Source organism: Chroicocephalus ridibundus, chromosome Z (genome assembly GCF_963924245.1).
Source record: "Chroicocephalus ridibundus chromosome Z, bChrRid1.1, whole genome shotgun sequence".
Taxonomy (NCBI): Eukaryota; Metazoa; Chordata; class Aves; order Charadriiformes; family Laridae; genus Chroicocephalus; species Chroicocephalus ridibundus.
The window spans coordinates 86,332,374-86,347,405 of NC_086316.1; the positions used below are offsets into that span (position 1 = coordinate 86,332,374).

Here is a 15,032-nt window from a genome sequence, read left to right on the forward strand (position 1 = left end):
TCTCAGGTTGGCCACCTCACCGGACTCTCCGAGGCCATCGAAACAAAATTACATGTTTACTGTATCCTCATCAGGTTTCTTCTCGTTATGATCAAAGGTATTTGATCTCAGGTGGTGTGGATTTCTCAGTCATCATATGGGATATATTTTCTGGAGAGATGAAACATATCTTCTGTGTACACGGTGGAGAAATTACACAGCTTCTAGTTCCACCAGAAAACTGTAGTGTAAGTTTTACATAATACGTCTGATAACCTGTCTTGCATTTTTCATAAATGGTACGGCTCCTCAGATCCTTCAGAATGTGAATGTAGCGTGAAATACTGAAGATTTATTACTGACTCAACGTATAATTTTTGCAGACACTTAAAGAGTTTAATTTTCCTATTAATCTTGGGTTTGTTAGCATCATGTTTTAGCTACGTAAAGGATTAAAAGTAGTGGAAAACCTGGATATGAAAACCTAGCTAGCTAAGGATAATGCTTGGCGTTTTCTGGTATAGAGCACTGACAGTGGGAGAGGATTTCCATGGCGTGGAAGCAGTCTTTCCCCTGAAGGCGTTTGCAAATGTGATAGGCAAGCGTTCCCCAGCAGGTAGCCCCTAGGTTTTAAAGGCAATTTCGTATTTTGCAACTTGGATGAGTAGGTAGAATTTAATGAACAAAATGATGTTGATTTACTTGAAAACCGTGGTTTCTCTTTTTGGCTCAACAAAACAGGTTCTAATACCTGTTTGCTCTTTGTGATGTGCGAGAGATTGGATGCAAGAGAATTTCTGCGAGTGAGATTCTGTTTCTAGTGAGCTCAGTGAGTTTAGCCATAGACTTATGTGCCTGGTTTTTGGTTATAAAATAGTTGTTGATCACTGTGCTTGGTCCACTGAAGAGGAGATGCAAACTGTCCGCGTTACGATTAAGATTTATTTTCTTTTTTTTTTTTCTTTTATTAGGCAAGAGTCCAGCACTGCATTTGCTCTGTTGCCAGTGATCACTCAGTAGGTCTTCTGAGCCTGCGGGAGAAAAAATGCATCATGCTGGCATCCCGTCACCTTTTCCCTATCCAAGTCATAAAATGGAGGCCTTCCGATGACTATCTGGTGGTAGGATGTTCAGATGGCTCTGTGTACGTCTGGCAAATGGATACCGGTAAGGTTAAGTTCAAAGATGTTGATTAAACAATTTTTTTTAATATATATATGTTTGGCTATAGTTCTGTGTCAGTTGCATCTGAGAGAAAAGGTAACATTTTTTTGCACATTGATATTTAGCACTCCACATATTCCCAAAATTTGTAGATTATGTAAGGTTTTGTTAAATACATAGTTTGGCATTTGGAATAACCCATTTACTTTTGGAGAAGTATGGCTTGCTGTGGCTGTGTTCTCCCAGTTACCTTTAGAGACGCCAGTTACAATGCTGGCTGCACAGGTAGTGTCTTTTCAGTTGATCCCTGTCCATGCTTCCTCAGCAATTTCCTTGAAAGCTTGGTGTAAAAGCACAGCACCCTGAATCCACAGTAGTTTCCTCATCTGCAGAATGGAGAAAGTGTTTGTCTCGGTTTTTATATTGTTTGTTTTGCTGTTTGGTGTGTTTTTTTTAAAAAAAGGAACTAATGCTTAGTTAGAATAAACTAAAAATGAGCCTGAACAGAAGGGGCAGCAAGGCATAAAATAAAAACAGCTTTGTTGTAGAAAATCTTGTGATATCTGAAAGGGAGAAAGTGAGGAAAAAATGCATCAAAATATATGCAGTATGTAATTACCTTTCGACTCCTTAACTCCCGTAAGAACAAAAAAACCCACAAACCTGCAGTAATGCCTGAATATTATTTTCAGCTTATTGTGAAAATTGGAAGTGAATTGTTTTTTACTGAAGCTCTAGGAGGCAAAGAGGAACCTGAGATCCAGCATGGAAAACTTAATCCACGCAGGTGGTTGGGTGGGAGAGGGAATTCAAAATGATTGAAAGCAGCCTTCCACTAAAAACGTGGAGCAGCTGCAGTCATCGCTCTCTGGTCAGCACAGAATCATACTGTGGGGTTTTTTAATTTCTCTTGATTTTGTTAACGTGTTTTTTCCTTACGCACTTCAATTTCATGGATATTTAGGAAAATCCAGTCCCTTTAGGAATATTAGGTCTAAAAATAACTGTTAACACAAGGGGAACTTCTATGCATTGCGTCCTGTGGTGTGAATTATTTTCGCCCGTTGTTGTACTGATATTTTGGACATCCTGAACTGTTTCTGCTTAAATTCATGCTTTCCAAAACATTTGCAGGTGCGCTGGACAGGTGTGTGATGGGCATAACGGCAGTGGAAATCCTGAATGCGTGTGACGAGGCCGTCCCAGCGGCGGTGGACGCCCTCAGCCATCCTGCCGTCAACCTGAAGCAGGCCATGACTCGGCGCAGCCTGGCTGCTCTGAAGAACGTGGCGCACCAGAAACTACAGACTCTGGCCACTAACCTGCTCGCTTCCGAAGCCTCCGACAAGGTAAGTGGTGTTGCACTCTGGTTTTAATGCAGTACTTGAAACATTTATTTCCATAAATAATTTAATAAGATATGGGAAACCCTTATCATTCCAACTGAAAGGGTCTTGTCCAATGCTCTCTGAAATTTTAATGGAAAGACCTAATCTAGTTTTACCTGGCCTTGGGTCAGTTCTAGGAGTTTCCTTTCCTTGAACAAAAAGTTTCAGCCTTCTTCAACATCATTGTGCAGTTTCCAATGCAGGTGGTGTTATCTGGAGTTACATTTCACTTCGGTTTTCTCTATTTTGTGTTCTCAGCAGTAGTAGTTTTCTTACTGGAGTCTAATGCTTTTAAACTTCCTCTTCACTCTCTATAACTCTGTACTGCTTTCGCTGTCTTTTCCTCTAGGTTCAGTAAGAACTGAGGCTATGCACCAAATAAACTTATCTTTTTCTAGATGGGTAGTAATATATTTTTAATATCAGCCAACCACATATCTCTGGATGCTGTTCCCCAGTTCATGTTACTGTTCGTGATGCCACCTCCCACACTAGCGTGCATTCTACTCGGGTTTTTTCGAGGTTGAGTTTATTTAAAATCTGGATTTAGCAGCTTTTCATAGAATCTGAAATATTTGACGAATTGTATACATTCGGTTAATTTGTAGTATTGATGGGTAGACAAGGAACCAGGCTGTGATCCATATCCATCAGAAGCAAGTCTCACCCTTCTCGTTGTGTGTGAACTTTGAGGAATAGAATCAGCATTGATCTGTTTTTTCCCCTCTTCCACACATATTGAATATGCGTTATACGTTCCTGTACATCTTGCTAAAGGTGGAGCTAGAGCTTGATTTTATTTTATTTTGGTAATTGTTGCTGCGTGACAGTTCAGGAAAAGTATTACTGAAATATATGCGCAAATAGATATAAATGGAGCCAAAGGAACCTAAACGCTGCAAATTAATTTCTGTTTAAGAAAGATATTAAGTGTTTAATGCTAGAAGATATTGATGGGCTTAGCTGATTCCCAGATATTTCAATGCTTAATGTTTAAGGAGTTTTTAAATTATATTTTAGGATTTAAGTGATGAATTCAAATGGAACTGTCTGTAGTAACTTGTTAAAACCATTCACTAACTGTTCTGAGCGCTGTGTGTCTGTGTATAGAGAGTGCGCATGATCCACGGCGTGTTTATGTGTGTTCATTTAGATACAAAACTTTACAATTTATATGGATGTTACCGAGTACAGCAACAGGCTTCTTACCAAGATCTCTGGTAAGCAAACCTTTCTGATGACATCCTAATGATAAGAGTTGTTCGGGAGTTAGAGCAATAGCAGGACTGTGAGTCTGTACATTAGTCTCTGGAGTCGGAGGATGATTTTTCTCCATCCTGTTGTTATTGCACAAGCTGGAAGCACCTTAAATATTTTGAGATGTGGGCAGGTTCCTTTTTTAACAACTAGTAATGAGTTCTTTTTCCAAATTGATCATCTCACAATAAGAAATAACTTGGATTTCAAATTGTATAAAGAATAATTTTTACATTTCAGCATTAATTTTATTATTCTGAAGAGCAAATAGAGTACAATGTAGCATGTATCCCAAGAAAAGCTAGTACAGTGAAGAAATTTGAAGGAACCCTAGTATGGAGGACAGACGGTACAAGAATTTGTTCTAAATATCCTGTGAATTTTAACGTGTCTAATTATTACTCAGTCTGATGGATTGGGAACGACTGTTTTGAAAAGTAACAGGTGTCTCACAGTATCACATTGTAGAGATGGAACAAAAAAGCAAACAGTAAATTTTAGAAGTTGGCTTAACTGTTGATGGTGGTTTGGCTGGTGGGCTCCATAGTGGGTCAGTGCAGATTGCCAGAGGAGAGCCTGAAGAAAGAGCTTTCTCTTGGGCTTTGGTTTGGCCAGATACAGAGAAAAGTCCTGACTTTGTGAGGGGTTTATGAACTTTGTCACAGGAAGACTATGACCCCTGACTTACATTTTTATCTTGCTGTTAAAGATTAATGGACAGAAGTGCAAACTTCTCTTGAAGGAAACTGGGAAAAATACCCCTGGAGTCGTGTGTTAGAGAAGTGCGTAAGAGGCTTTACGTGCCTTGGGCAACTCGCTGCAGTGACGGTGCTTGGGGCAGGGGTGGCTTGGAGGGCGGCCACCCTTGGCAATGCTGTGACCACCCTGCTCGTGTGTGCTCTCACTGGCGAGTCCAGTCCGCTCCCACTCATCGTCACTGGTTTCCTAATGAAGGCCTGTTGGAGCGGCCGGGTCCTACAGTTGTTTCGTGTGCGGGTGCCATTCAGCAGTGTTCCCGAGCTCCGGCAGGAACAGGTGGTGTTCCACCGATTCCCGGGCCATGGCCGGCAGAGAGCAGCAGAGCCCTGCGCGGGGACCAGCACTGGCTGCGCTTTCCTGGCTGGATTCCCTTTGGAAAGGGGATGTCGCTTCAAGGGATTGTTCCTTAGAACAGCCTGTCTCTACAAACTTACGCGTGTCCTGCTGCATCCAGTATGGCTGTGCGCATACCTGAGTATCAGTGTCGCACGTGTACGTGTTTTACGTGCAGGTTCCTCACATCTAATAAAGATATTGCATAGAACCATAAATTGCCTAGGTTGGAAAGACCTTTCAGATCATCAAGTCCGACCATCAACACAACACTGACAAAACCCGTCACTATACATAGCACAGCAAAATGTGTTCTGTACCAGCCGTCAGTGATGATTAATAGCTAAAATATTTGGGTTATATCGTTGCTTTTCACTTTACTATTGTGACCGTTACCAGCGACCATTTCATAAAAAATTACGTTACATTCTGAGAAAATAGTTAGATATTTTTAATAAATAAGGAATATATCAGTAAATCAGTGCTTTGTAGAACACAATTTTCAGCTATTATTTATTGGCATTTAATTATTTCTATTCTAGTTTCAATTACCCATTATTTGCTTCTCATGGGAAACTTATTTCGTAAGCATAGTTTATTCATTCTCTGAGTTGAGCACAGAAAGGAAGGAGCAGAATTTGGCTGTCTGCTGGCTGCGTTGGGCTCTGGCCGTTTGGCACGGTGAGCCAGCCTGCGCTGCAGCTCCTCCAAGAGATGTAAGAGCGGGGAGTGAGGAGGATGGTCTCTGTTTAATTTTCCTTTCATATTCTCTGTGACCAAATGTGGATTTTCCTTCTGGTACTACCTTAACTTCATTCCATAAGTGAAGTTAATTTTAATTCGGGGAAAGATAGAAATGAAAAATTATTTGACTCTAGTAGAATAGCAGATGGTATTGAAGATTTTGGCAGGTCTGCATTTTTTTTGTTAGAGTGTCTTTTGATAATGTTTTGAAGATTGCTCTCTCTGTGTGTTTTTGGTATTTGGCTGGTTGGTTTGTTACAAAATGAGTGTAGTGTGAAATATTTGTGTGTATTTGTTGAGAATCATGCTCTGGATCATCAGCTGCTCTCGATGGCAGGTCAGGGTACCTGAGCCCCTTCTGGAGGCATCAGTTTCCAAATATAAAACTTTGGAGAGGTTACTCTTTCCTCTGAAGATTTTTACTGCAAAAAGCAATCTTATACTCTTCAGGGATATACAGTAACTAATAGCCACAGAAAAAGCAGAGTGCTTTACAAGAGACAAATCTCTGTGAATGAGGACTTTGAGAATTAAAATAATATGCTTATTTCAAAACCAGGTTCATGCACTGAAGCAATAATTGAACACAATGTGGTGGATATTCTGTTCTTTCATCCCAACAGCATTTTGGGGGTCTTTACAGCTCTAAATATATATATATATATAAAATATTTATATTTTTTTTATATATATATATATATAATATATATAAAAATATATTTTTATATATATTATATAAATTATATATATTTTTATATATATTATATATATGTATATTATATATATATTTATATATATATTTATATATATATTTATATATATATTATTTATATATATAATATATATAATATATAATATATATAATATATATATATATAAATATATATATAAACATTACTTCTGTTTCTAAACACATGCTACGAAATTTGTACAAAAGTTAAAGCAGCCAAGTAGTCGTAGGACTAAAACGCTTACTGTATTGAAAAAAGTCCTTGAGAGAAAATAAATGGTACATATGCATGTCCGGTGTTCCAGTTACAGGATGTTAAGTAGAATATACGCTTGTTTCTGTGATTCACAGTAATAAATACATTTGCTAGTGTTCAGAAGTAGAATGAGAAGGGTTGAAAAATGCAAGATAATGGGTATTGGTAGAAAAATGGAGTTTTACAGCTCGGCAGAGTTTCAGTGGTGCCCGCTCCTATGGCCCAGGCTATTTAAGGCTTCGTGAGACGGGCACGTTGCTTCCGGGCAGTGAACAAAGGAAGCAATATATCAGGATGTATATAGGATAGGGTAAAAACCTGTTGTAAATTAGTGTATATATACAGAATATTCCATTTTTTGCATGGTATATAGTATATGTTAGTTAGTTGTATAGTCTGTATATATTTATAGTGTGTGTGTATACCTGTGCATACCTATTTGTAAGTACATATATGGTGTACCTATGAAAACTGCAAGCCTTGTTAATTTCGAAGTAACTATCCGGCTGTAAAGTGTGCTTTAAAAAAGCCCACAGAGAATAGAATTTTTAGAGACTACCAAGCTGAAAAAGTTTATGTTAAGGCAGTTGAGTTATAGTTGAGAAAAGACTTAGAAGTCTTGACTGTATTAATTTTATTGGTGGTTTATTAAGAACTTAAGGGCTAATTCTACTTTCAGTAAAGGGTGATGTTTTCTGAACAAACCATTCAGCCTATATTTTACTCACGTTTGAACAGGGTTTATTTCTGTTAAAAGATTCTCTTTTTCATTTGTTTGAGGAAACTAAGTACTTGAGCATAATTTTGTGTTGGTTATGGAGAGAACAAAGTTCTCACAATACTTAAAAACGTATGTTGATGTTCTTTTGTCGTCTCCTTTTCTGACTTTTTTTTTTTTATTTCCCCTCGGGAGGAAGGGAAGGAGGAAGAAGATGGACTTAAGTAGTGGAGTGAACAAGTGACACCCTCACTGCGTATCTGAACAAATCTATTAGTAGCTTATTTAGCTTATTTTCCAATGGCATAAATTGATGCTATACTTCAGTATCCAAATAGGAAGCATTCAATGTGTTTTAAGTTTAATAACTAAATATTGAAATTTTATTCTTCCTCAGCGCATAGCTGTTATGTTTCAGAATTCACAAGAAAGAAATGTGAACTTTTGTCTTATCTAGAGAGCTCTATTTGTCTCAAACTTCTGTGAAATGCCCATATTTTAGGGGTGTAACACTTGATTACAAGTCTGGCATTCCTGGTGTTGTAAAAATTGCGGTGAAATTCTTTACTGATCTTTTCATAATGTTTGTCATAACATGTTTTATACCCCATGTGAGTTTTCTAACTTTAATCATCCACAGTTTCCTTAATTTGTGAACTACCTTTGTGAAAAGTGTTAAGAAAGTAATCAAATTGAAATTTCAAAATTTTTTCCTTTTTTTTTCTTTTTTTCAGGGGAATTTACCTAAATATTCACATAACTCCCTGATGGTTCAAGCTATAAAGACTAATTTAACAGATCCCGATATACATGTGCTGTTCTTTGATGTAGAAGCCCTGATTATTCAGCTGCTGACGGAGGAGGCCTCCAGACCCAACACTGCGCTCATTTCTCCGGAGAATTTACAGAAAGCCTCTGGCGGGTCTGACAAAGGAGGCTCCTTTTTGACTGGTAAACGAGCAGCCGTCCTCTTCCAGCAGGTCAAGGAAACAATCAAAGAGAATATAAAAGAACATCTTCTTGATGATGAAGATGAGGATGAAGAATCGATAAGACAGAGAAGAGAAGACGGTGACCCAGAATATCGCTCTAGCAAATCTAAACCATTGACTTTATTAGAATATAATCTAACCATGGATACAGCAAAGCTTTTTATGTCCTGTCTTCATGCCTGGGGCCTGAATTCTGTTCTAGATGAGCTTTGCCTTGATCGTCTTGGGATGCTCAAGCCACACTGCTCAGTGTCTTTTGGCCTCCTGTCTAGAGGAGGCCACATGTCCCTGATGCTTCCTGGCTATAACCAGTCTGTAGGCAAACCGCCATATGATAGCGTGGAGTTAGGCAGGAAAATGTCCATTACAGAAGGACTGGGAAAGGGGACGTATGGTGTATCACGTGCTGTCACCACTCAGCACCTCCTCTCTGTTATCTCACTGGCCAACACACTGATGAGTATGACCAACGCCACCTTCATTGGAGACCACATGAAGAAAGGTCCGACCAGGTACGGCAAATAGGCCCTTGAACTTGGCATAACTGTCTTTATTTTAATACAACATTTTATTTTGTTTAATTTTACTGGGGATTTTGATGTATTAAATGGCTATGAAAACCTTTGGTACCTAGAGGGAACTGAGTGTATTTCTTCTTTCTTGAATGTAGTATTTTTTTATGCCAAGATGAAGATGTTGCTCTGTTATCTAACTAACTTACAGCTCTAACAGAACGTGGAGGTGTATTAACATATGTGCCAGTAGGTCTGAGAGGCCATTTTTGTCCTCTTTCTTAGTGCTTATTGTTTTTTAAAGAGTTTTTATAATGAATAGGTCAAATTCTAAATAAATAAAAACATACCGATGACTTTTTAATACTAGAAAGTAAGTTTACCTAGGAATTGTAAATGAGATGGATATATATTTATTTTTTTTCTGTCAAACCAACTGTTTTTGATCGGGTTGCCTTTCAAAGTTTGTTTAGTCACAGCATCTTTAGCGAATAATCTCTTTTTTTTCTTTTCTTTTTTTATCCCCCCTATCCTCCTTGTTTTTCCCCTTCGTGTACACTTTGTGTTTAGGCCGCCTAGGCCAGGCACTCCGGAAATGTCAAAAGTGAAGGCGCCCCCTTCAATTTCAAGTCATGCAGCCCAAGGACAAATTAAGCAAGGTAAAAATCATTTGCTTTGGAACAATTTGATATGTCATTTCAGCTCTTGACGCTAAAGTTATCACCTTGCTAGCAAGTGGTAAAAACATTGCTACCTTCTATGTGGGAGGAAAATGTAGTGTAATATTCCAGATAAAAATTTTAATGACTAGGATCTTTCTAAAAATCAATATAAGGTGCCGATACTGTCATGAAGTCATTCCCTGACAATGGATTTTTTGCATATTTATGTGCTCACAAACATTCTGGTGTTGAGGTGTAAGAGGTTTAAAGTCTGCAATTAAGGGCTATACAAACTAATACAAAAATGTTTATGTATGTTAGAAACTAAAGCATAAAGGTAAACACATCTAAGTAGTATGTATACATTTCCTCTCCTTTTTATGAAGAAATTATTTCAACGCTGCTTCTACCACTGCTGCTTTTTTTATCACTTGCAGTTAGGAAAGATGGCAGTGGATGACTCTGAAGGGTCCTTTAATAGTCTGCATCGTGTTTTTCATAAGTGTAATAAAGGTTAAGTGCAAGGTGTAGAACCTGTGATGTAAAAGAAGGATGTACAGAAGATTAGGCATGAATTTTCCACTGGAGCAGAGCGGAGCAGGGCCTAGAGGTCCTTGTGGGTGGCAGGAGTACATGGAAGCACAGAGAGGTGGCAGAGAAAGAGGAGGCACCCTCCTGCTCGCTCGCTCTCTCAGTAGAGCTGCTGTTTGATGGGGCAAATGAGCTACCACTCTTAACGCCTAAAGCAAATGTAAACCACTGCGGTGTGGCCAATTGTGACTTGAGCTGAAAACTGAGGAGCAAGGGAACTGCCGGGGAGAGCGTGGGGCGACGGGGAGGCAGCGCAGGTGCCCCAGAGAGGAGGGGAGGTACTTGCCCACGGGGATAACAGGGGAATGGCGTCTGCGTGGTTTTTAATGGCTTGGGGAGAATGTATGTGTGTATTCTTTTCCTAAACATAAGTATTAATTTACTGTGCTCTTTGGTTGCAAAGGGAAAATCAGTTTCAGGAGTGGTGTGCATCAAGCTTTTTCCATGATCAAGGGTGCTACATAAATAGAGAAGTAGCAGTCAGTAGCAAAAAGCTGAAATAAAATTAAACAAAATAAATAATCATGGTTCTTGTCCCAACATGTGGGGCTGTTTCGGTTTTGTTTTTTCACTTTGTTTCGTTTTTTTGCAGACGTTTAATTTTCCTCCTTGAAAGAGAATTATTTGAAAGGTCAGGGTTTCTCAGAGACGGTGTCTATATGGCAAAGGCAATACGAGAAAAAACATACTTGTCACAGAGACAGTGTGTGTTTTGTTTTTAAAGATATTGTTCCATTATAGTTTTTCTTTCCCAAATGATAACTCTGCAATTTTCCTTTGAAATAGCTTTGCTAATTTTGGGGCAGACGTACTTCAGTTACCCAGTGGAAATATTTATAACTTTCTGAGAAATAATTGATAAAAATGAAATTCTATGTGCTGTCAAAAATAGAGAAAAATACTCCTGTTCCAAAATTGTCATATTTTTCTGTGTCTGGTGGCACGTCTTGCACGCTCTTGGGGAAGATGGGTTTGCTTCTGAGTGGTACTCTCAGGCCGTAAGCTTCTTACGCGTCTTACCTTTACGTCCCCTTGTGCTCTACTTGCGGTATCTTGCTACTCGTGTATTTCTAGTGCTATTGTTCTTAAAAATCAGTTGGAGATACAATTAATGCATGTTATGACATGCTTGATGTCCATCAGTGTGACCTGTATTTGTCCGGAGATGAGCACGGCTCTGTTGCTCAGCCCCTGGGACAGCTGCTTCCATTGCAGCGGTGGTTTAATTACTGACGCTGGAAGAGAGCTGCCAACTACAGCCAAATGAGGCAAAAAAGACACTTCAGAGTAAGGCTCTAGTTTCAGTGTGGGATGGGCTTGTGTTTTTACAAACAATCGTCTTCATAGAATAAATAGGGTTTTTATACATCTACTGAAAGTAGGTTTTGCTGTCGTGAAGTCATTTAGGCTAGTCGTCCCATCACTGCCCACGTGCCATCGTGATGTATTTGCGTGGAAAGTATGGAAAAAGTAGTTTTGATGCAGATGTCCCACAGTGACAAAAGAAGTTCACTGCATGAAAAGCAAACAGACCATTCAGAAGACAATGCGTAATCGGTTCAGGAGCTTGAACCCATTGTTGTTCTGCAACGGAATAAAAGAGGGGGATTAATTTGAAGATGCTTGTGCATGACATATGGTAATTTCTCTATAGGAAGGAAGTGTCAGATAGTGACCTCTAAATCTCCACGTTGACCTCGGGTTGTAGCATGTGTATGCCATAAGGTCTGCGCGTCTTTTCATGTGATAATATTAAGTCATGAAGCATTAGTGGAAGTATAATGTTTAGAACGCTTTTAAATTACATTTGCACCAAGAAACGCTGCAGTTCACAAAATAAATGTCACGGATACCACTTGGAGTAACACGCTGGAACCGTGCGCTTGCCCGTAGTGCACTTTGTCTGCTGCTGCTTTAGATTCTCAGCCCTTTCTTTGGTATAGGTTTAAAACTATTTGAATGCAGAGACATTTAAAATGAACCTGTATTAAACCTAGCCATCAGTAATACATTCTGTGGCATTTTAGAGTGACAGATGGGGCAGCCTGGATTTAAAAGGGGTTATTTCTGGGGTAATTAACGAGTAGTGCAAACTCCAAATCTATCTAAATATGGGAAAAGCACAAGAAGAAGCAGTGAAACTCCTGTTTTTAAAATTCATAGTCAGCTGTGCTGTCAACCCCAATCTAGCTATCTAAAGACACATTTGTAATTGCTTTCCTTACAGGTACTTCTGTCTTTTCAAAATGTGCAGGTTTCTGTCAGTGTATCTGTGTTTCTCTGCAGTTGCATGTCCTCCTCTCACTGGCATTGCACTCCTTGTAAAACCTAGAATTTTTTTTAAGTTTAATATTATCACAGTTTCCTCCAGTTTTGTTTTTCATTCTTCAGTGATACTAATCTGTTTTTCAGAAGCTGCTCTCCTCACTTTCCTATTTTTTTTCTCTTTATTTTTTCTTCTTTCCTCTGCAAGTTGCTCCTGCTGTTTCTTCTAGCACTGAAGCTGGTCACTCTGGCTCTGACACTGCTCCTGCTTTACATAGCTGTTTCTTAGTCAATGAAGGTATTCTTTCCTCACTTTTCTATTTGTCTTTTACTTTCAACTAATGTCTCTTATCATTGTTATGACATGACTTTAAGTTGATCTATGTAGGAATTTTTCTTTGCAAAAAAGGAGGGATTAACACTGCTAGAGGGTGTGCAGATTCAGACTGCGTGTCTTGGAGTGTCTGTAAATTCAGTTCTCAACTAGTGTATCAAAGATGACATTCCGGATCTTTTTGGGGTTTGCTCTTTTGACATAAAGCCTCAGCCCACTGTAGGTAGGGAAAAGGCAGGTGGCTTTACCCGTCGGCAGCATGTGCAGGAGAGGACTCACGAGCCGCATGGTGTGTCCCAGCCGGAGCTGGCAGACACCCGCCGGGATGAGCGCGGGATGGGCCGCCCGCTCCTGAGAGGAGGGGGCACCAGTGCTCCGTAGGCCACCTTACAAACTGAAAGACTAAAAACGTACTGCTCCTTTCAAAATGAAACAAACAAAATCAGTTACATGTCACTTAAATTTTATTTTTGATGCTTATGACAACGTAGTGTTCATTTAAACTACTTGAGTTTTGTGTTGGGGTTGATTCCCCCCCCCCCAATATGAAGAATGTTTTCTGCCAACAAGATTGGCACAAATGAACAAAAGCCCTTTGTATTCCTATTGGCAAACTGCTTTAAATCAGAATTCTTATGCCGTATTACTAAACTATAAATTCCTGCTTTCATGCACCTCAAGTAGTAGAAACGCACTCTCCTAAATTGGAAATTCCTCTTTTTAATCCATTTTTCTTTAAGGAAAATTGACATAATGATTTCTTTTCTTGTAGCACCATGAAGAGCTTTATTAGTTAAAATGTTTAGATTTTTCTGCTCAGTGCTGCTCACAATCTCAAACCGTAGATCTATACGCTCACCTGAAGTATTTCTCTGGTTTCTCAAGTCAATGTAGAGCATTCTTTTGCGTACTTTACAAGCATTTTTACAAGCTATGTTGTTTGAGTTTATCTTTCCTGGATTTACCTAGGCAATATTGCAGGCTGGCAGGATGAGTGCCCCCAAGGTAAGCACAGTGAACTCAGATTTAGATGGAGAGATAAGGCGAGCAGACAAACACAGGCTTGTACGTATTTGCATACGTTTTAAAGAGGGACAGAAAATTCTATGTAATCTTTCTAGTGGTAATTCACATGCTAAGTTTTCTGTAACTGAATTATATCACACTTACATGTAGGATATTAAAGATCATGATAAATAATGCTAATTATGGTTTGAACAGGGCTTCTAAATCTTGCGCTCAGAACCATGGCTTATACTTTTGCCAAAAATTGGCCATAATGTGTTGGGGACTTTTTTGTGTTGAGAATGGTTGTTGAGTATATTCTTAAGTTTAAAATCCAAGCGCCCAACTAGATACTGAAGTCCTTTTGAGAGGTGCTGGGGAGGAAGAGGGATGTTTGTGTTTAATCAGGACCGATTTGAGGCGGTCTGCTGCTGCTGTCTCATTTGCTCCTTGCATGTGTTTGAGATCTGAGCAGCTTGTTCAGGAGGCAGGATTTCTGCCTGGAAGAGCTTGTTCCTGTCCGATACAGAAAGTACATGCACTGAACCCTGAGGTTCAGCTGGGATCGGTAAAGACGGGGTGCAACTCGTGGTGGGGTGAGCCCCAGGCTCCCACGGCAGAAGAAACAATCCTCTTGTTCTGCTGCAAAATTGGTTCTGTTTTTTTTTTTTTTTTTTTCTCTCCCTCTTTGTCCCACCCTCTCCTGAAGATCTACTGTGTACCAGGCAGTGGCCAATGTAAATGTACTTGATGGCATTTTCAAACTGAAAATTGCTTTGGTGTTGATTATGTTTATCTCCCGGTTGTGATGTGTTTGAACAGGGTGGAGCCAGCTCGCTGCTATGCACTGTGTGATGCTCCCTGACCTGTTGGGGCTGGATAAATTCCGACCTCCTCTGCTGGAGATGCTGGCTCGCAGGTGGCAGGATCGATGCTTGGAGGTGATTTCAGTAGTATTCTTGTACTGCTAGGTTTTGGGGGGTTTATGTTGTCTCTTACTGATGGCGTTTTCCCTTAATAGAAAAAAAAATAAAAATAATTATCTTCTGACACAAGTTCCTGCAGTTTTTATTTCAGATTTAGTAAGTTAATTTTCCAGTTAACCTGTCAAAATGTTGAAAAAGTTGTTGTGTCTAAATATACGTATCTTTTCTTTTTTCACCTTCTGGATACTATATGTATTTTTTTTTAAATATATTATTGGATTAAAAACTTCCATGATTCCATTAAGAATCTTATTAGGATTAAAAAACCCTCCCCTGTATTTTTCAAGAGACTGCTGAGTCGCTTTATTTTTTGGAGCATGTATACAGTAGGCAGTAAATGGTTTGTCACCCAACTGT

The 15,032-nt window shown here is 39.2% G+C and overlaps 1 protein-coding gene across 2 annotated transcripts in view; it reads left to right on the plus strand.

Moving 5' to 3' along the window:
• Positions 1 to 15,032, plus strand: part of WDR7 (WD repeat domain 7) — a 124,583-nt gene that overhangs the window by 25,890 nt on the left and 83,661 nt on the right. The window contains exons 12-18 of one of the 2 annotated variants that reach the window (XM_063319837.1): positions 7 to 227; positions 951 to 1,146; positions 2,278 to 2,492; positions 8,063 to 8,832; positions 9,403 to 9,491; positions 12,559 to 12,648; positions 14,512 to 14,630. In XM_063319837.1, coding sequence (XP_063175907.1) covers positions 7 to 227; positions 951 to 1,146; positions 2,278 to 2,492; positions 8,063 to 8,832; positions 9,403 to 9,491; positions 12,559 to 12,648; positions 14,512 to 14,630 — 1,700 coding nt within the window. The remainder of the gene's footprint in view (positions 1 to 6; positions 228 to 950; positions 1,147 to 2,277; positions 2,493 to 8,062; positions 8,833 to 9,402; positions 9,492 to 12,558; positions 12,649 to 14,511; positions 14,631 to 15,032) is intronic. The other variant, XM_063319838.1, reaches the window with a different exon arrangement.